Source organism: Triplophysa dalaica, chromosome 13, assembly GCF_015846415.1.
Source record: "Triplophysa dalaica isolate WHDGS20190420 chromosome 13, ASM1584641v1, whole genome shotgun sequence".
In the NCBI taxonomy this organism is placed as follows: domain Eukaryota; kingdom Metazoa; phylum Chordata; class Actinopteri; order Cypriniformes; family Nemacheilidae; genus Triplophysa; species Triplophysa dalaica.
The window spans coordinates 3,000,250-3,022,124 of NC_079554.1; the positions used below are offsets into that span (position 1 = coordinate 3,000,250).

The following is a 21,875-nucleotide window of genomic DNA, read 5'->3' on the forward strand; positions in this document are numbered from 1 at the left end:
AAGCTATTTCAAAACAACTTAACAATGTGTTCAGATAAACTGTCAATTCTTTGATTGAATTCAAACTAATCTAATCTTATTAAAAAAAATGGCTCCAATAGCATAGTTTCAGAGTCTTCGTTCTTTTAATCTTTAGTATTATGCAACGGTGTTCTGCTCTGATTAAGTTATCTCTTCTGAAGGTGATTTCACCCAAACGATGAGAGCAACATGTCTGAAATCACTCCAATTGATTGTCTCAGAATTCAGTTATGTTAACTGTTGATCATTCCTCACCAAGTTGTCAATTTCTTTAAATGAAACCCAGCCTGAATCCAGCTATTTTGATTTTGAAAGACTAGTGTCAAAGGTTTACCATGATAATACCCAAATGCAGAGTCTAAAACATGATATGCTTTTAGATCTGGCACGTTTTCTTTTCTTTGAGTTTTCAAGATTCAGGTGCTGTTCTAGTGATGCTGGAGATAATTTGGGTTAGATAATCCCGAACACAGTCCAAATGGGATCCTAAATGTTCTGTGAACTTTTGCACGCTGACTTGGTTTCACATGATAAGGGTTGTAAACCGAGAGAGGACATGTTCCTCAAAAATAATAATGATTAGAACATGACTCACATACAGTACAGTATGGATCACTGCATTTCCTGTTGGGACATGACAAACATCAGGGCCTCTATTATTTAAATAATAATTTCATCTTTAATATTTTCATAATGCAAACAAATTAAGAAGAGATAGTGCTACTTTTCGAGTTTTACCACTTATTTATTTATTTTTATTTAGGCAAAACATTGTTTTGGTTTTAAAGGTTTTTCAAAAGATAATAGCACTTTTATTGCTTTGCTACGATATGATGTGCTTCTTGTTGTTTATATACAGTATACACCATTTATTCTAATTAATTTATCATTCATATCATATCATGTTGTTGTTGTTGTTCAGATCTGTTCGTATAACAACAACTTTGTTGAAAAAGAAAACATTTTAAAAACACAACTGTTTACAATAAATACAAAAAGACACTTTCATCAAGTCTGCATGTCTGGTCTTAGTCCTTAAAAAACAACCTTTGAGCTATGTCGTATTTAACATGAAAGAGAACACAAATCAATCAAGCAAGCTAGACTAAAGGTTTGAGTTGCTGTCGGGCCGATGAAATCAGCGAGTTCCATCAGTCCCATTGCTGACGGGCAAGTCTAGGGTGTTGTTTATGAAACGGTCTTTGCCTTTGGCCTGCCACACTGGCTAATGGGACTTTAGACCTGTTGCAACCTTTGTTTAACCCCCTTAGCTGCTTGAGTATAAAAGGAGCGAGCCAGAGGAGTAGCACCAGTCTTCGTCTAAAGGAGGACTCCCTTTAGATTCTGAGCTTCTGCCGACCCAACATAGGGAGTATGAAGCTTTACCTGTTGCTGCTTCTTGGCACATATGCCTTGGCCCGTGAGTACAAATTCCCTGCACTTCTTCTTTTAAATGCTTTTTAAAACATTTGATAAAATACTGAATTATTCAGTACTAAGAAAAGACTAATTTTTTGTCTTAGTTTTTCTGTGGAAGATGAATTTTATGTCTGTATGTCATTTTTGTTTTAGTTTATTTTAAATCTTACATATATAATTAAATCTTAAATATATTTGTTTTAACATTTTGAAATGTATTTTGTTCAAACGTTTGTGTCGTAGTGTTTATAATGTTGTAGTGTTCAAAACTGAAACAATAAGGAAATCATCGGAAGTGGTCTATCCTTCTTTATTTGTTTGTAAATAATTTGCAATTCGTTTATATATTTTTTGTGACATCTTTGTCACCAGAGCAAGAAACAGAGTCCAGTTCTCATCCAGAATGTCATCGTAAGTTTTTACTCATTTTCTAATTAAATTAAAGTTATCTGCACTCTTTCTCAAGGACCTTTAACATGTAAAAGTATCTCCACAATTCATTCTTATCCTTTATCTACTGGACTTACTGTTCTATCTTTGTTGTCAATTACTTTGGACCTGCAATAAATGACATCACCATACTTAACTGAGCCTGCCACGAATCCAGATGTCAGAGTCCAAATTTCTTAACGTCTATTCTGATTAGATAATGTGATTTATGTGATATAATTCATCTAACATTGCTATGTCTCCTGAAAATAAACCAATAAGTACTGATACATTTTCCTTACAAAAACCAGAGGAAATACAAGTGAGAATAAGATATTAGTAAATTATATATTAATTTATAATAATTCAAGTATATCAAGATTAAAAAAAATCTAAAATAATGTTATTTTTTTAGTTATTGTATTGTTATTAATTAATTAATACCTAATCAAACCCACCCAACTGCAGTTTGATTGATATAACATTTTTAAACCAAGCTATCTGTTTTTGAAAATGAATTTATCATATTCTCTGAACAAGTTATAATATAACATTGCCTTTTGCTTACCTGCCAAATTTTATTTTAGAATGCTTAGGATCCTTTTGACTATAGAAAACAATTCGTACGAATACGTTTCATATAAACATTTTGTTTATTTGCTTTTTAGTTTCTAAAAGATTTAAGATCTTCAAAAAATATACATATAAGTATGAAGCAGAGATCCAGAATGGTGTAAAAGGAACCTCGCCTCTCAAGAATGGCCCCAAAGTCTCCTGCAAGGTACATTTAAAATTAAGAAGTCATCTCTCACAACTCAATCTTTCAATACAACAGGCTGGTCACATGTAGTTTTGCTCCACTTTGAGTGTAATGCTAGATTCCTAGCTGTTTCTAGAGACTTTTGAAAATAACCCCCCCCTCCATTCATAGGTTGAGATTGATGTACCCCAGGCGTGCAGCTTTGAGCTCCGCACTAGCGAGTGCGCTCTGACTGAAGCAGTAGGTGTGAACTCTGATGGGACGCTCACGTATGCACCTGTAGCTGATGCTCAGAACTTCCAAACTGCCATGGAGAAGTATGTTTGAACGCCAGAGTATTAAGAATTATTAACACTAGATTTGCAACTAGATCTGACTTAAGTGCATTTAAAAGACATTACAGCATCTCAGAAAAATTATTCAAATTTCCTCTACCATCTACATTTAAAAAAAATGTTTTTTTTTACACTGCCCTAAATTATAATTTAGCCACTATTTAAAATATGTTTTTCATTTTTACTAGAAATGTACTGAAATTTGTAGTGGAGGGTGAGACCGGTGTGACGCTGTACTCTGAGGATGAAGAAACCCAAATCCTGAACTTTAAGAGGGGTATAATCTCCACTCTGATTGTGCCTGTCATGGAGAAAGAGCAGAGCAAAGACATGGTACAAAGACAATTCCTTTTTAAAATCATGATCTATTGTGCTATTAAGTGCTTTTTATCGTAAGTTGCAAAGGTCCGCTTAATTTGAGTCTTTAGCAATGCCATCATGAGCAGATAAGATATTTTTTTTACTTGTTGGGAACAATAAATTCCAATGAAAAACATGGTCATCCTGACCTTAGCAAACTTCATGATAACATAAAATTTACACCTGTACATCATCATCATAAACCAATTTAGTACTTACATGATTTGTTGAGAAGTTTCAAAAAGGTCAATTTTCTGCACATATGTCAGCAAAGACAGCTAAATAGTGTAAAAGTAAAACAAAACTTTTGTGTACAATGTTTTACAAATTTTCCATTTAATATGTCAGATCTTTTTTACAGAAATTACAGAAAAAGGATGCAAATTTACAAGAAAATGAGGGAAACATGTAATTTCACAGTGGAACATTTTCTTTTACAGTTTATTTCTGGCGCCCAGCTGCCAGTTTTTTAACAAGATTATATTTTTTACAGTTTCTTTTGAAATAGAAAAGGACCACTTATTTTACAGTGTAATGTACAATTATCCATGAGATGTAATCCAGTGCCTGAAAGCACTATTTTAAGTCATAAACATAAAATAGGTTTATCCATATTGATTTAGATTATATTATTTCATTGATCTAGATAACTGTCCATGGAATCTGTGCCACTGAAGTCAAGGTCAACACCAGAGAAGATATAGCCACAGATGTCACCATTACCAGGGATCTGTCTGGATGTGATCATTTCAAAACCCAAAGGAGCCACAACAGCCCTCTGGCCATAGTTACTGGTTTGGTAAGCCATTCACACTACATAAATCTTTCCATAATGGGTAAAACTTAATTTTGATAGATCACTTTAAACATTTGACAAACAAAAAGTACCCAACGAACCAAATCCCCCAACATAATATAAAAATACTGAAATTTTAGTATCATGTTTTTCTAAAATGATATTTGATTATCAACAGCAATACCCACTGTCCAAGCTGATTGGCAGCACCCAGTCCTGCAGCTACAAGTTTGACAACCAGAAAAAGCACATGACATCAGCTACATGCACAGAAAAGCACATCTTCCTTCCCTTCTCCTACAAGTGAGTGTCATTCACATAAATTTTTATTTGCTAGAATTCAAAATACAATGCGCGTGCATAAACGGAATATCGGGCAATTATGATTTCCTCTTTGCAGGAATGAATATGGGATCTCTTCTCTTGTGAAGCAAACCTTAACTCTTCAAGGAACAAGCAAAATCAACGACAGGGTTTTTGCTTTCCGTAAGTTTTTTTTCGCTTTATTTGTAGATCTGTTAAGATCTGGGCAATTCCAGTGTTATGCATGTCAAAACTTGAAATATAATTTCTCAGATAATGTATCTATTGTGACAATAAAGGACGCACGTTTTTGAGAGAGAACATATTTTGTAGGATTTCTGTGAATTAAAATGTACAACCCAAAACCAATAATACCCAACAAATGAAGAAGGGATGGCTATTCGTAGACCTAAACAGTTTATTTTAATTTCATTTTCATGTGCCCAATTTTGAGAAATATGGACGGTTATGTATTTGACACTTCACTTACCTGACTTTAGAAAACTATAGCGTGTAGTTGAACTCTATAGTATGTCAATTCTTATTGGATGCATTTCATATCCTTCTTTATTGCAGGTTCCACTGACCGCAAGGACTTGGCACTGGAAGCTGTGCAAGATAAGAACCTAGTCCAGACCTCTGATGCTCTGATGACGATCTTCAGAGATCTCAAATCCTTGCATGAACAACCACACGACAACCTGAGAGCCCACACCTTCCAGAGGCTGGTATCTGAGCTCCGTGGCCTGGAGGTTGAGATTCTGAAACAAGCTACCACCCAGATGATGGAGGAGGACAAGTTCTTGGCATTGCAGGCCCTGACCCAGTGTGGCACCCCAGAATGCGGAAGTTCCATGCTCAGTATCCTCAAGACGATGGACTCTGACGCTGTTGAAGTAGATGCTGCAGTCTATGCTCTGGGAATGATGCACAGCCCCACTGGCCTCTTGGTGAAAGACATACTTGAGATCGCCCAGACGAGGCAGACCAAACCAATCATGTATGCTCTAAGCAATGTTGTAAGAAGGTAAGTTACCCAAACCCTTTCACATTTTAAAGGTATAGTTCACCCAAAATGTAAATTCTGTAATCATTTACTTATTCTCAAGTTGTAACAAACCTGTTTAACCCAAACATTAGGCATATAAACTACTGTAATAGTAAATGGTGTCCCAGAACTGTTTGGTTCCCCACTTTGTTTAAAATATCTTTTGTAAATATTTGTACTTGTTTTGTTAGGCACTTCCAAGCTGAGGGTCAGCTAACCCCCCAGATTCTTGATGTGTACAACTTCATTTCATCCATCCTTGGTGCCGACTGTGCTGGAGAGAAGGAACTGACCTTCATGACCATAAGGGTGTGTATTTTTGAGAATCTTCCTTCGAGACCAGTTTCTCAAAGTATACATTTTGGAACAGTTCTCTCATTTAAATCTGCCCCATTTAGGTTGTTGGAAACATGGGTGAGGCTATGGAAACTTCTGATCCCAACATCAGAAATGTCCTGCTTAAGTGCATGAGACAGCCTACCACCACCCTGTCTGTCCAGCTGGCTGCCATCCAGGCTTTCAGACGCATGTCTGTGACTAATGATGTAGGTGTTTCTGAATTGACATAGTTTTAGAACAAGCTATGTGTGTTGCCGTGTATAGTACCTGTAGTGTCTTAAGGACTAATAAGGTTCAAAATAAAACCTTTAAAATCTTGCTTTGTCTTTTTTCACAGATCCGTTCCAACATCCAGAGAGTTGCCCTTTACGGCAAAGGTGCTGTTCAGAAAAGACTGGCTGCATATCTCATTTTGATGAGAAAGCCTGAGGCGAGTGACTTTGAGGTTGTGAAAAAGATTCTTAACCAGGAACAGAATGCTCAAGTCAAGTCCTTTGTGGCTTCTCATGTCTACAACATTGCTCATTCCAAAGACCCTGAACTTCAAGAGTATGTTATTTTATTATTTTCTGACTCTGAATTTCTTCAGATACTCGTTATCGTCCTTTCAAGATTGTGATTTTTCTTTCCTCAGGTTGGGCAAAAAGATCATTGAGGTCATGGAGAACAATGAGGTGCTCACCCATGCTAACTACACTCAGCTCTCTCGTAACTATAAGATGGACATGTTTATGGCTGGAAAGGATGCCATTGGCTCCAGCATGCAGGGCAGCATCATTTTTGATCCCAGCAGCCAGTTGCCCAGGGAAGTTTTGTTTGAGACAACCCTGAAGGCCTTCGGTTTCAGCCTTGACTTCATCGAGGTAGAAAACTTTACGTGTTGTTGCTCCTAAATAAACCTTATTATATAACTTAAAATAATTATATATTTTTTCTTTTGGCCATAAGTTTGGCATGGATGGCAAAGGATTCGAGCCAACTGTGGAGGCTATCTTTGGAAGCAATGGTTTCTTCCCTGACACCATTTCCAAGGCAATGTACTGGGCTGGAGACAAAATGCCAAACAAAATCAATGATATTCTTCAGGAGTGGGTTGAGCCTCTGAGAACAGAAAAGACTAAGAGACAGGTACTGCAAACCATTGCTTACTCTTCCCATAACCATTGAAATTATAGGACTTATATTTAATGCAAGCATCAAATGCTGGCTAATATCTTGAGTACGGCCATGATTCTGTTTTACAGGTTCCTGAGAACATTGTAAGAGAAATGGTGCGTAACTTTAACAAGCTTGCTAAGGACCTGTACAACCAGGAATCCCCAGAGGCCATGGCCTACTTGAGAATCATGGGAAATGAAATGGGATTCATCAAGAGCACCAGTGAACTGTCAGCCATTGTTGACAGAATGAGCAAATACATTCAGACCTTCAAGAATTCACCTGCTTGGGTATGTACTGTATATATAATATGCTGCACTCCGACATGCATATTTTTACTCCGTCATATATCATGCAACTTAAATATAGGCCTAATGTCTATTGAGCTAGTGTTCACACAAGACTTGCTGTTATATATGTTTTAATGTTTCATTTCAGATTACAAAGGCCTTGATGTCTGGAGATCAGAACATCTTCGCTCACTACATCTTTATGGATAATGAGTTCTCCCTGCCAACTGCCTCTGGATTTCCACTGAAGTTTTCTATGTCTGGAACCTTTGCCCCTGGAGTTAAGGGTGGTCTGCGTATGGAGCCTGGCAAGGTATTAAATACAGTTCCTCATCAATTACCGCATAGTATATATTTAAATATTTGTTACACATTTTTGTAATTTTTTTATGCAAATATGTAATACACATTGATGTACAATGTTCTCTTTACAGAGTGAACTGTCTTTCTCACCTTCAATGGGAGTCGAATTTGTCACACATATGGGAATCCACATGCCCAAGTTTGTTGACTCTGCTGTGGAAATGCACACTACCTTGTTCCATGAGAGCTCTCTCAATGCCAAGATCACCATGGGTGATGGTCAAATAAAGTTGTCTATCCCTGCACCCACGGGCACCATTCAACTCTTCAGGACTAGGTAAATTTTATAGATGATTTTAAAACTCCTTATTCAAACATTTTAAATATGTACTTGTAAATATTTAAGCAATGTACATACAGAATGTTTTTCATACAATTCCTTCAGCTGTTTAAGAATAGATGCAATATAAAACCTCTGTTAATTTTTTAAAACAGCAACAAGCTACTGATGGTGTCCAAAACCCAGGTCACCATTGTGCCCGAGACAGGCGACAGAACCGCTATAGCACAGTGTAACCCTCTCATCTCTGGTATCAACTACTGCATCAGTTTGCTTAACTCTAGAGCTGGACCAGATTCTCCATACTTTCCTCTCAATGGAGAGTCCAGGTAGGATTTAGACTTCTTGACTGAATAAACGTGGCTGATTGTCTATTTCAATGGCTTTGCTATAATAACACTGTTGCTGCCCACAGTTTTGCTGTACATATTGAGCCCACCGGTGAAGTGACTGAGTACACAGCAACCTTTGTCTACGCGCTCTTAAATAAGGACGACGGAATCAAGGTGGATTCCCTGAAAATGATTATGAGAGCAGAAGGCATGTATCATGATTCTCAGGCATTTTTCCAGCTATGGCCCGACATTGCACATTAATAGATATTTAAAAATGTGGAGTTTGAGACAAGTAATATTTTTTCTCTGTTTTGATCATAAGGTGCTAAGCCTACCGAGGCAACTGCCTCTATCAAGTACAACCGGAACAAGAATTTGTTAACGACCAGCATTGAAATCCCTGATTATGACGTTAAGGCTGGAGTCAAAATCGGTTACACTGACAGCCCCTCAAAGGAAAAGAAGGTCTTCATTGATATCACCAACAAAAATATTCCTCAGCTTTCTCTCATCTGCCGTGCCAAGTAAGGGCAGATCCAAATCTTTCTGAAAATATCCTTCTATACACCATTATACACAACAATAATATAAGGTTTGACTAATTGTAGATTTTATTTATGTAATGTGAATTAACTTAAGTTTCGGTTCCTGCTAATAACAGGCTTGAATCTATGAAAGAAGGTTTGCTGGAAGCTCAGTTGATTGTCCCCTCACTCAGCACTGAGGCGACCCTTTCTTCCACCATGACCCATGCTGAAGATTTGACTCTGGAACTCAAGAGTAGCATCAATCTACCAGAGACCAACTCTGTGCAAAAGATCATCTTCAAATATGGTACTGTATCTACATTCACAGTGTTTTCATGCTCTTTAATGGTATGAGACAAATATTGAAAATGTGACAACGCAAATGGTTCTTTCAACAGCTGATGATGAGATGACAGTTCAGCTAAAGTCTGATATGGACTCGGAGATCCAGAGGCTTTGGTACACAGCACGTCTGCAGAGCCACCTGCAACAGGTCATTGAAGGCATCATGGAACACAAAGTTGTCAAGACTGACATGAAGCTCGGTCACATTTATGCAAAACTCTGGGAGGTATGAGTTTGTCCGTTTTTATAGGTTCTGAAAGCAACCAAAAATTATTTTGTTGGTTTTCATATAGCAAGATATGTGGAAGTCTGTTTTTCCATTATGCTCAATTCTATCACAGGCTTATCTCATTTGGATGGACAAGATTTCTGCTGATATGCCTTACGTTCAGAACCTTAGAGAGAACATTCCAGAAGTAACCATTCCATCTATGCCTGAGAGGGTGTTCATGAACACGTAAGATTAATGCTAACCTCTGTCACTGTTTGATAGTTATTATGTACATTACACATAAAAAAACTACAAACGGTCAATGACGGTTAAAAATATTTTTTAATTTCATTTCTAGTGAGAGCACATTCAAATACAAGTTCAACAAGGGTCGAGTCACAATCACCGTTCCTTTGCCTCTTGGTGGAAAGACATCTGAGGACCTCAGAATTCCTCCATCCATGGCCACCCCTGACCTGGCTATGCCACAGATTGGCCTAATGCTGCCTTCCAAACAGTTCAGTCTACCTACCTTTACTATCCCATCCAGTTATGACCTCTCAATGCCACTCCTCGGAATGGTAGAGATATCTGCAAAAGTGAGCAACAATTTCTATGACATCGAGGTGGTTTTCTCTGCTGGCAACAAAACTGAAAATGAGCCCAACTACATTGCAAGATATACAGTCATTACAAACTCACCTGTTGAACTTCTCGCCTTCACTGTGAACGGTAAGCTGTGAATAATGCATACTGTAACTGCTTTTGTAGATTTAAGTTTACATAATTGCTATGAGTCATTGGAGAGTTTTTTACTGTCATTGCAAAAACTAAATAATAACTGTGTCCTTTGTATGCAGGAACTGCTCAAATTGCTGAAATGTCCAGGGACACTGCGAAGTTCGAAATTGATTCTTCCCTGAAGCATAAACTCATAGATGCACACTTCAGCCTAATGGAAATAGCACAAATAACTGATGTGGTGAAAGCTACAGGAAATTACAAGATCGGCGCTTCCAGCCCTCTGGGAATGGTGATGTCACTGGAGTACACAGCCCAGGCCTCTATCTCCTCTGAAATTACAGGTGATGGAAATCTGGATGGATCAGTGAAAGTGGGCGCATTGTCTGCAAGCACAGTTGCTACCCAAACTTTTGTACTAAAGCCCAAAAGCAGAGAGGCAAGAGCTGAATCTACTTTCAAGGTGACCTCTTCCATCTTCCAAATCCGAAACAGGATGAAAGCTTCAGCTGCAAATGGAAAACTTTCATTCGACTCAAACACTAAAATGGACAATGACCCACTTCAGAGAGCTGCTGTTAAGCGCACATTTCACAACCAAATCGACTTCTCTGCATCCGTAAAGGAAGCCACAATCAGGATTGAGTCCAAGGCTGATGACAGCACGAATCAAGCTTTCTCCCTGTTTGCTGGATCCTTGAACACTCAGGGAGTGGAACTCAATACTGATGCCGGCATTAACTTTGCAGCAAACCGTGCCTCCCACAAAGGTACCCTGTCTTTCACCATGGATAGCCTGACATCAAGCTGTACCACCAATGCTCAGGTCGCCAGTGTGACCTTTGAAAACATTTTCCATGGTAGCGTCGCAAGCTCTGGTGCAACAATGTCTGTATCTACTAAGGGAGCAGTCCACGAGAGCAACGCTGAGCTCAAAGTTGAGGGAAGACTTGCAAGCTCTGAAGTATATTTCAACAGCATGTATAAGGGTGACATCTTCAATGCCAACACTAGAAACAGGATCACTGTCAAGCTGAATGAAGAAGGCCTGAACCTGTCCAACAACTTAATGGCATCACTTCAGGAGATGAAAATAGAAAACACAGACTCTCTCATACTTACTCTCACTTCTTTGACCATCCGCTCTGAGTCTGACAACTTCCTGAATGAAAACAACTTCTACAAGCACAACATTGCAATTGACATGCGTGACTTTACAGCATCTTTTGATGTCAACAATGATCTCAAAGTCATTGGTGTCAACTTTATCAATAATGCTGATGTGAAATTGGAGCTCTACAAGATTGAAGTGACTGGAACTCTAAAGGGAACCTTTGGTGAAGAGAAACTGATGCACAAATATGAAATCACCTATGCTGAACAGACAGCCACCACAAAGTGCAGCAGCAACGGAAACCTTCTGGGCACTAAAATGACTCAGAGCTCTGAGCTTGAGATCGTTGGATTCTCCTCAAAATTCATGAATGAGATCCGCTTCAACTCCCCCTCCCTTCAACTGCAGAGCAATATCCTTACCAAAGCAGAACCTTTCAGAGTCGATATTGATGGCTCCTTCGGTGCTGACGGAGAACTCAACATATATGGAAAACACAGTGGCCAGGTGAACGGCATGCTGCTACTACGTGCCATGCCTAAATCTTTCTCACACAAGCATCAATACAAGGCCTCAACCTCCCACCAGCTTAACAATGGAAACTCCATTAAAACTAACTTCCAAAATGAAATAACCAGCACAGTCACTCCTCAGCAGCAAATTCTGAACATCAAGACGGAGACTAAACTGAATGACCATGCTTATGACTGTACCTTAGAAATCTTCAACAATCCCGAAAATATGGGAATAACATTGCTAGACAAAGTGTCTACCAACCTCTTGAATAAAGACAGCAACGACAACAGGGAATTTTCCATCTCAGGTGATCTTAAATATGAGAAGAATGGTGACAGTTATTTTATTTCCCTGCCCTTCACAGAGAAGCTCCCTGAACTCACTGAAGATTTCAAAACTGCAATGGTTACCATGAAGGAGAATATCATCATCATGATTAATGATATAAATGGTAAATACGACATTACAGCCACCGTCCAGAGCAAAATAAGTGATCTTTTGGTGGTAATCAAAAATTTTGATGTGAGCGTGATTTACGATAGTGTCACCACGTTTGTGACAAAATTTGTCTCGGAAATAGAACTAAACCTGGAAACCATCAGGCACTTGTTTGTTAGTGTGTACCAAAAAACTGGCATTACTGGCAAGGTAAATGAAATCTACCACAGAATTGATGAGTTATTGAAGGAACATGATATCGAGGCAGTTGTAGAGAAGATCATTGATGATGCTGTGGACCTTATGAGGCAATATAAACTAAAAGAAACCTTACAATCAGCTGCAAGTTATCTAAAATCTTTGGAAATAAAACCACTGTTTGATAAATTCTTTGAACAGGTGAATGAGTTGACAAAACAACTACATACCAAACTCAGTGAACCAATTGATTATGATGCTTTAGCTGATGGAATAAAGGACATGGTCACTGACCTGAGCAGAGTTCCCTGCTTCGGAACATTGTCTGGCAAGTTTGAGATCAAAGCCTCTGAACACTCTTTGAAGATGACTGCCGAACTCATCAACTCAACAGATGTCTCCAATCAGTTCAATGCTGTCCTGAATTCCCAGTTCCAGACTCCTCTTGATCTACTGGCTTACACTTTTGATGCCACTGCTAAACTTACATTTCCAAGCATGAATGATCTATCCCTGACTGAAACCGTAAAAGCCAATCACATGGCTTTCTCATATGATCACCAGGGATCCTTGTCTGTCAATAACGCTTCAGCTCAAGCATCTTCCAAGACAACTGCAAAGGCAACCACTGACCCATACACTGCTGACTTTGTGAGCAATGCATTCCTGAGCACAGAGAATGGATACTCAGCTACTTTGGAGAGTTCTTATGATCATAGTGTGAACATGCCAGTGGCCAACATCTTCAGCGAAGCCAAAATGACCCAGAAAGCCGTTGCTCAGCTGAAATCTGGAACCATTATCATCACCATTGGAAATGACGGCAAAGCAAAGTACTCCATTCATGATTTGTCTAGTGAAGGAACACACAAGAGCAACTTGGAGATCGTGATGAACGTAAAATCTTCTAAACTGACCTTCAGCGGCAATACAGAAAGCAGTTTAATCAAGATGAACCAGAAAGTGGATGTTGAGACTGTTGGGTTGACTCAGATCAAGTTTAACATACATTCTGAGACGGAAACTCCCTTCATCAAAAACAGCATTGCAGCAGTTAAAGGGCAGCTTAATGTGAAGAACCTCATGGTTGAGATGAGTGGGTCTCACAGTGCTGAACTGATCGGCAATGTCGATGGAACACTTTCTAACTCGGTTACTTTCAAGGCTATGCCCTATGAAATCATCTTTGACACCAAGAACAAGAAGAACACAAAGCTGCAGCTTCCATTTAACCTGTCTGGTAAAGTGGATCTTCAGAATGACATGTCTTTAACTCTGACTCCCACCGTGCAACAGACAAGCTGGACCGGTGTTGCTAGGTTCAATCAGTACAAGTACTCTCATTACATCACAATTTCTAATGGTGATGAGGAAATTCAGATTTCTGCATTGGTTAACGGAGAGGCTGATCTTAATGTGCTGACCATACCAATTAACATCCCCAAAATGAATGTCCCATTGATTCACAAGGAAACACCCTCTGTAGAGAGGTTTTCTTTGTGGGAGGATGCAGGTCTTAAAAGAATCTTGATCACACCTCAGCAGACCTTTGATTTGGACGCAAGGTTCAAGTATGTGAAGAACCCTATGATGTTCAACATGGAACCGGTCCTGAATGCCATCTTCAGCAAAATACCAATTTTTTCACCTGATTTTAAATCTGAAAGAATACCTTGTCCTTATTTTTCAAAGATCACTCTTCCCAGTATCCAGAAACCAATCATGATTCCAGTCATGGGAGACCTGACCTATGAGTTCTCTGTTAAAACACCTATGATCATCACAAATACCAAGGCCGAAATCTTTAATCAGGAGGAACTTGTTGCTCAGTTTGAAACACGTGTAACTTCTGAGTTTGATGTGTTAAATGGCAAGAGCAGTGGCAAGACCACACTGAACAGAAAGTCAGGGATGAAACTGCTTACGAACCTGAATGTGGAGCATCAATATTTTGAGAACAGCTATAATGGACTTCTTGAGTCTACAACTGACATCTCTAAGGCTGTCATTTCAAATGCTGCTAAGGTCAATCTGCCAGATGTGAAATTTGTGCTCTACCACAAGCTGACTGGAAATGCAGAAGAGGGTCTTACTGTCTCAGTATCTTCCCCATCTGCTGGACTGCTCGGTCTTCAGCTGCAGAGCAAAAGCTTATCCCAACACACAGGAAGACTTTTCAGCACATCTTTAGTAAGAATTTCTGCTTTGCATTTGAATATATAATACTGTTTTATTGTTTAGACCTGTAAATTAGCAGTTGACATGACAATAATATGTTCTCTGTTTTTCATTACAGTCTGAGGATACCATGGACATTCTGAAGGTGAGTGTTTCAATAATGGACTCGAACCGACTTAGCTTCCAGACACAATGGAACATTGAGGTCCCGGCTGAGATTCTTAGGTGGCTGAAGGAGAATGTTGCTTCCCTAAAAGATCTGAAAGACACAACAACATATTATATAATTGCAGTTTACAAATACATCAACGAGAAGTATGAGAAGCTAGAAATAACACTTGATCGCTTTAAAGTTCAAATTAAAGGCATGTACAAGAGAGCAGTTGAAAAAATTGCTGCTGCCGATTTTGCAAGAATCAGCAGTAAAATTTCAGACAACGTTGTCATCCTCCTAAGAGCTTACCAGAAGAATATTCAGACCCTGTTGGATGCAGCCATCTCATTTATGAGGGACACCCAGTTCCAGCTTCCCGGATACGCCGAGAAACTCTCCGGACTTGATGTTTACAATAAAATCAGTGACTTTGTTGCTGATGTCATTGAGGGTGCCATCACAAAGTTACCAGAGATTTTCAGCACATACGCCGAGGCCATCACTGTGCATATCAGAGAAGTAGAGATCACAATTCCAGGATGTACCTACATTATTCGTGGAAGAGATTTGCTGGACGAGCTCCGTGCTGTTTTCCAGAAGATCCAAAGCCAAACCATCGCCATCGTGAAGAGTCTTGGAGAAGTCAGCTTTGAGACCATTGTGCAGAAACTCTCAGAAATCCTAAAATTCACTGTGGAAAAAACAGAGGAGTTCATTAACACACTGAAGGATCAGGACATTGACAAGCTCAGTGAATGGATGAGCACCGTCTACACAGATGCTGTCAACTCCAACATCATACGTGAGGTTATTGAGCAAGCTGAGACCTCCAGGACAACCATTGTAGAATACTATAGAACTGTCAAAGCTAAAGCCCAGGAAATCTTTGCTGAGTTGCCCGTTGAACAACTGATTGCAGATATCAATGCCTGGATTGATGCTACTGCTACACGTCTGCAAGTCCTTGTGAATCAAATCATCATGACCATTAAAGATGCCGCCAAGAATGTTCAATCCTACGTGAGAGTAGGTGAGACAGAGATGGACATTGACATTCCTCTTCCATTCATATGGGATTTCTTCAATAGAGTCATTTCTGATCCTTGTATCAAGACACTCCTTGGGTAAACTATTTAGCAAATGATCAAGATTTAAAGTGTTATGCATTAACAACATGTCTAAGCTGCTTTGGGTGCCCGTGAATTTTGTAAATGACTAATTTAGAATAGTATTCTTTAAAGTTAATATCTCAATGTTACAATCAGTGTCTTATTGTGTTTTGAAAGCAATGAATGTGAAGTACCAATAAAAACATTTGTACTGCAATGGTGTCGGAATTATGCTTGCTTAGAGAAAGTCGGGCCGAGTACCAAAACAACCTTGTAGCCAATCAGCAGTAAGGTGCACAGGACGGACATTAGTCAAGCCGAGCGATTGTGAAAGCGAAAGAGGGGGGAAGGTGTGTGTCAGAGAAATCGGACACACCATCCAGCTCACTGACATGAGGTCACAGCCCGTCCCATCCCTTCCATAGGGAAGCGGCTGACATGAGGCTGCTGACTCACTGTTTATTCTATTGTTGAAACTACAAACACAAAGCCTTCAAAGTGGTTATGAAACTTGGAATACTGGTTTAGTTTGATCAACTAACTACCCAAACTAACTGCCTATTTTTCAATGTAGACTTTCCATTCATGTTCCATTTTAAATATTGAATATGGTGTAAGTTTTACAGTTGAAATTAGTTTGGGCGAACTAAGTCAAATCATGCAGCGAACTGACATTGATTTGTGGGAGTGTGGTTACACAAGGTGTTTTTAGGCAGGTCTGGGTGAGCATTCGCTTTGAAATAGAATACGTATTTTGTTCCAATAATTAAATATTTTTAAATTTATGTGTCTAATATACAGTATGCATGGTTTTGGACAGTGACATGAAAAAACTTGTGTCTGCCAGTATTGTAGCGGACATTCCACATAGGTTATACATGCATTTGGCTAAGTTTGATGAAAATCTTCAAAAATGAATTCAGGAAGATGTTCCAAATATATAAATAGATTAGCAACCTGATCGCACCCAATTGCGTATAAATAACACGCTGTTGCATTATCGTCTAATACGTACGCCAAATTGCGATTTAGCTTGCATATGATACGCCAATGTATGGAGACTGCATTCATTCATTTATTTATTTATTTAGAAATTAGATATTATTTATTAGAATGATCTTACTCGTTGTATAAACACCATGCACTGTGCTGTGTTCTTACTTATCTGTTTTCCTGTTTGCCCCTGTAAAGCTGCTTTGAAACAATACACATTGTGAAAAGCGCTATATAAATAAACTTGAATTGAACTTGAATTCAATGTTTGCTTGTACCTGGGTGGAGACTGGAGAGCAGCCATTTTTAAAACGTACATGAAGAGGAAACACTGAAATAATTAAAATAATAAGGTTAGGTTTAGGGTTTGGGTTAGGGTAGAGGTTATAATATGCACGGACGCTAACATTAGGTTTAGGGTTTGGGGACAGGGTAATGATAGATCCAACTATGAGATATGGCTTGTAGATCTTATAGATCTAAACTTTGAGTCCAGTTTCACTAGATCTCTCTCCGTCAGGAACAAATTACATCTGGAGATATCAACTCCGTTGTGAGTCAATCCTTTAACCCAAACAACGGAGATATAGGGCTGAAGGGAAGATCAGCAGGCAGGAGACGAAGTGATGTTAAATAGACAGACAAAGGATTTATTGAATAATCTCAGTTGTGTGTTGATGCTCAGTCAAGCTCTGCCAAACTTCGTCTGACTAGAAACAGATTCAATATGTGTTTTTAACCATTCAAGATTACAGTATCAAAACATTGTCTCATGACATTATTATGGACCTTGAGATGGAGACCAATGGATACTCATCTCAGCATAAGACACAATACAACTTCCAATGAGGTTAAACAACAGGAAAGTAAGGAGCAAATAATATGAATAATATGAATAGAAGTGAATAATACAATAAAGGAATGAATACATATGATGAATATTGTAATAAATGGGATAAATGAAATAGAATAATAAAATGAAATAAACAAGAAACAATGTATGTTTCTATCCAGATCTATCAGTAATGAGACAAATTGCTGTTTAATATGCAAACACGCTAATTGGCGTATCATATGAACGCAAAAAAAGGCGTATTTATGCAAGCAAAATCGCAATTTGGCGTCCGTATTATACGGTGTTATTATATATGTGTTATTTATACGCAATTGGTGCGAATAGGCTGAGAATAGGCTATAACCTACACATACCCTAGAGAATTAATACAATTTAATTAATTCAAACGATTTCATGCCCATTTTAAAAGCACTACAAAGTACAATATGCTGGGGTGGGAGTTGTCCCACTTTTGTGTTCTAAATCAATTACTAATACACTGAAGATGTGGTAAAACTCATATATCAGAAAGTCAGACTTTGGGCTAAAGACACTATCCTCATTTAAAAAAATATGATTTAATATTAAATATATTTGACCAAATAAAACCCCCATGTTCCCATCACTTATATTACCTTAACGCAAATATCTCTAAAATTAAAGAAATAAGTTTACTCTGATTTCTAACACATTTAAAAGTCTATTCTTTTAACTTAAAACAAAACATATTTAGTAGCCTACTTGTTCGCCGACCATCATGTGACAATAAACATGACTAATGTTTGTATAGTAAAAAAAATACATTCAAATTTATGCAAATTTAAACTACAATGGCATTACAGGATAAACATTTTACTCTGCAATATTTACAGTTGACTGTGTGTTTAACTATCCATTCCATCTAAAACAAGGTTCAATTGTCATATACAGAGCAGCTTGAACAAATAAATACAGTACAGATACGTCAAATTACTTTCTGTGCGTCTATCAAATCTAGACTATTTGTTCTTTAAAAAAAAAAAATCATTTATATTACCTATACCAGTCGTAAATGAATCAAATAAGATCCATCTAAAAATAATAATAATAACAGAATTTTACTAATATGTCTCTTTAGTAGATAAATAAAGTCAGTAATGGAAATAGGAGAGAAGACTGGTTGTGGATTTGTTCATATTCTTAAAACAGAGCTTCAGAAAGTTCCATTTTATGTATTAAAAGTGGATACCATTTAGAAACTACTTGGATGGATAAAAGATGGACATCATTCACATTTTGAGGTTGAACTCCATACCCAATGAATTTCCCCCCCTGGATACTGCCACCTATCTTTCTCCAAAAAGGTTCAGGAAACCAAAAGCCATTTCGTTACTGTGCACATAAAAACAAAGTATAAGAATACAAACAAACGTAGATCTATGCATAACTTGAAGACTTGAACAGCCCAGTTGGTATACTGTAAAAAGTGATTTGTTGTCTCAACAACTATATTGTATTATGTTAAGTAGCTTATCCTTAAAAATAAACAAATGTATAAAATTTCTAGGATAACTTAAAGTCCTTTGTTCATGCAACACAAAAATACAAATGACAAGAAAACTCAAAAGTTAATGGAAAAATTTGAGTTGTGCAAACTACAGTTAAAATTAAGGACACCTTACATGCATTTCGAGTGAATGAACTTCATATTATGGAATACCCATAAGCCCTTGCGCCTGAAAAGGTTGATTATTCACACTTTTTTAAATAAAAAGCACTTTAGGGGCATTTAGATGTTAGTATGATGTATAACGGAAATTAAGATGTATTTAGTAATATTGATGTTGTTTTGTAGTGAATAGTCATTTTCTGTGAAGTTACCATTCAGGTGATTCGTGTTTGCTTTGGTAAGCATAGACCCCAATCAACCCATCATATTTCTTACCACAATAATGAAGACACACATCAGAAATGCAGTAGTTTGTATGCTTCTGTGGAGAATCATTCAATGACTGACATCGAATCAGTCATCAATTATTTCAAAACTGTTTGTTATTATAACATACCGTACTTCACTATGCTATATGAACATTAAGGTTAATAAATGAAATATTTAAGTACAGCCCACATAAGCATAGTAAGTTGATTGAACTCATGTTACATCATTTTCTAAGTAAAGAAGGTCAAGCGAACTGATATATTTGTGTAAACACAACAAAGATTATCTTGCTACTTTTACTTAAAATCTCCTTAAGTTGAATTAACTTAAAAACCATGCAAAAATGGTGCACATATATTACAAGTAAAGTCAACACATCGTTTTTTACAACGTAGTGCACTATCAAGTCATTCACATATAAAGGTAAACGTTCAGCCAGCCACAACTTTTCCTTCTTTTCCGTGGCTCAAACGACTTCAAATAGTAGCAAAATATTAGGAATTCCTGGTTAATGCATTTTCTGGAGAGGTTCTGGAGACACTAAGAGTGAATCCACTAAAATATTGTTAGAATAGTAGCTATTCTATATTTGATTCGTGATTTATGAAATGAGTTTTGATTTTCATGTGTTTTGATTTTGTGTATAATAGCCTATATTGCTCATGTTCCCCTTAAGTTTCTATGTAAAATTATACCAAAGCCGCCAAAGGATAAGCTGCCATCAAGGCTAAACAAATCTTAATGCAGAAAACGGATCAGGAGCATGATGAGCTAAAATGTTTATTTAAATTGTTATAAGAGGATCGAGTCCTCACTATAGCTGGCTGGTGTCCATCAGCTTCAGGCGATTGGCTTCAAATCTCGACGATGCAAAGTGCGCTGCAATTAGAAACCAGTTCTTCAGACAGCGCTTGAACACAAATAAGCACAGGACCGGATAAAAGCAGCTTCGCATCACCTGAGGTGAGTCAAAATAGTCTTGGCTTCTGATCCGCGCTTCTCCTGCGCGTATTAATCCCCGAGCTCCAAATAACACATGAAATATTATTACACCCGTTAAATCAAATATATGCACCATTAATGCTTCATGAGAAGATTTTTTGTACTTTTAGCTCATTAAAAAGCATTGACTGGACTTGACATGGATCAGTTTGTGACTGAATTCTAAAAAATGAGCAGAAAGTTAATACTGTGAATGTTATAGTGATATGAATATCTCTTTTAATTTTTTTTATTAAATATATACAAAAGAATCCAAAAATGAAGATGTTATATTAATAATTGATGTATGAATAATAAAAAAACGAAATAGTAATTTTGTAAATCATTCATTTATAGTAGCCTAAATAGTTTGGGGCAATATATATATATATATATATATGATTCCGCCATTTAACGTTACATCAATCAACAACAGTTTAAACAACCAGTGACCGGTGTGGATTTCTTCTGTAAGGAAGCTCGCGCAGCGGTCTCAAATACTTCCCGAATCCCTTCTTTGGTTTTGGCGGAGCACTCCACGTACGCTTGCGCTCCGATGCGCGCAGCCATGGTGCGCACCTCCTTCGTTTTCACGGGCACCTGTTTCTTTCTCCACAGCTCACTTCTCACGATCTCGTCGTTTCGCAAATCTGTCTTATTCGCCACCAAAATGACGGGCACATTAGGACAGAAGTGCTTCACTTCCGGTACCCACTTTTCGGGGATGTTTTGCAGGGAGTCCGGGCTGTCCACTGAAAAGCACATGAGAATAACGTCAGTGTCCGGGTAAGATAAGGGCCGTAAGCGGTCGTAGTCCTCTTGCCCCGCCGTGTCCCATAAAGCCAGCTCAACTTGTTTTGTGTCCACTTCTACGTCCGCCACGTAGCTTTCGAAAACAGTGGGGACGTAAACCACTGGGAATTTGCCTTTACAGAAAACGGTCAGGAGACACGTCTTTCCACACGCTCCGTCTCCAACCACCACCATCTTTTTACGAATCATTTCCATTTGTGAATAGATACACACACTGTATGCAGCAAAACAACGACTAAAGACTGTAGTACTCAGGTGTGCACAAGCAGTGCTGTTTAACAAACACTGTGTGTCAGTGCTGGACTTTATAAGCGTTCTGTGAGTTCCTAATATAGCTGTCCAATCAGTGTGAGGGAGTTGCACTCCGAGCACACCTTTTCAACATGATGACTCAAATACCTTTAGGACAGTTGGTCTCTTTTTCTCAGCATGCATTGGTGTCACTTTCCCGCCTGGACACGCCCCCCTTGAGCGCTACGACACTTACGCCTGAACAGAGGTCGCGTTCACTGAGAATTCTCCGTTATTGACGCAATTTTTATTGCTGGTTACGGAAAATCAGAAGCCC

General features: G+C 38.2%; 2 protein-coding genes across 2 annotated transcripts; one reads left to right on the top strand and one right to left on the bottom strand.

Annotated features, from left to right (window-relative positions):
* Nucleotides 1–1,395: 1,395 nt before the first annotated feature.
* On the top strand, nucleotides 1,396–15,850 carry LOC130434510 (apolipoprotein B-100-like). The gene is made up of 26 exons (XM_056764707.1): nucleotides 1,396–1,441; nucleotides 1,723–1,851; nucleotides 2,538–2,650; nucleotides 2,801–2,946; nucleotides 3,153–3,297; nucleotides 3,971–4,123; nucleotides 4,299–4,423; nucleotides 4,521–4,606; nucleotides 5,000–5,450; nucleotides 5,663–5,780; nucleotides 5,870–6,016; nucleotides 6,148–6,359; nucleotides 6,445–6,673; nucleotides 6,759–6,938; nucleotides 7,055–7,258; nucleotides 7,407–7,571; nucleotides 7,693–7,898; nucleotides 8,057–8,230; nucleotides 8,317–8,441; nucleotides 8,559–8,760; nucleotides 8,898–9,070; nucleotides 9,162–9,334; nucleotides 9,450–9,565; nucleotides 9,678–10,051; nucleotides 10,180–14,516; nucleotides 14,623–15,850. Exons 1-26 carry the CDS (start codon nucleotides 1,396–1,398, stop codon nucleotides 15,784–15,786), a joined length of 9,693 nt encoding a protein of 3,230 aa, XP_056620685.1. The 3' UTR covers nucleotides 15,787–15,850.
* Nucleotides 15,851–20,831: 4,981 nt separating this feature from the next.
* Nucleotides 20,832–21,567, bottom strand: LOC130434020 (rho-related GTP-binding protein RhoB-like). The gene has a single exon (XM_056763863.1). It carries the CDS (start codon nucleotides 21,500–21,502, stop codon nucleotides 20,921–20,923), a length of 582 nt encoding a protein of 193 aa, XP_056619841.1. The 5' UTR covers nucleotides 21,503–21,567; the 3' UTR covers nucleotides 20,832–20,920.
* Nucleotides 21,568–21,875: the final 308 nt, after the last annotated feature.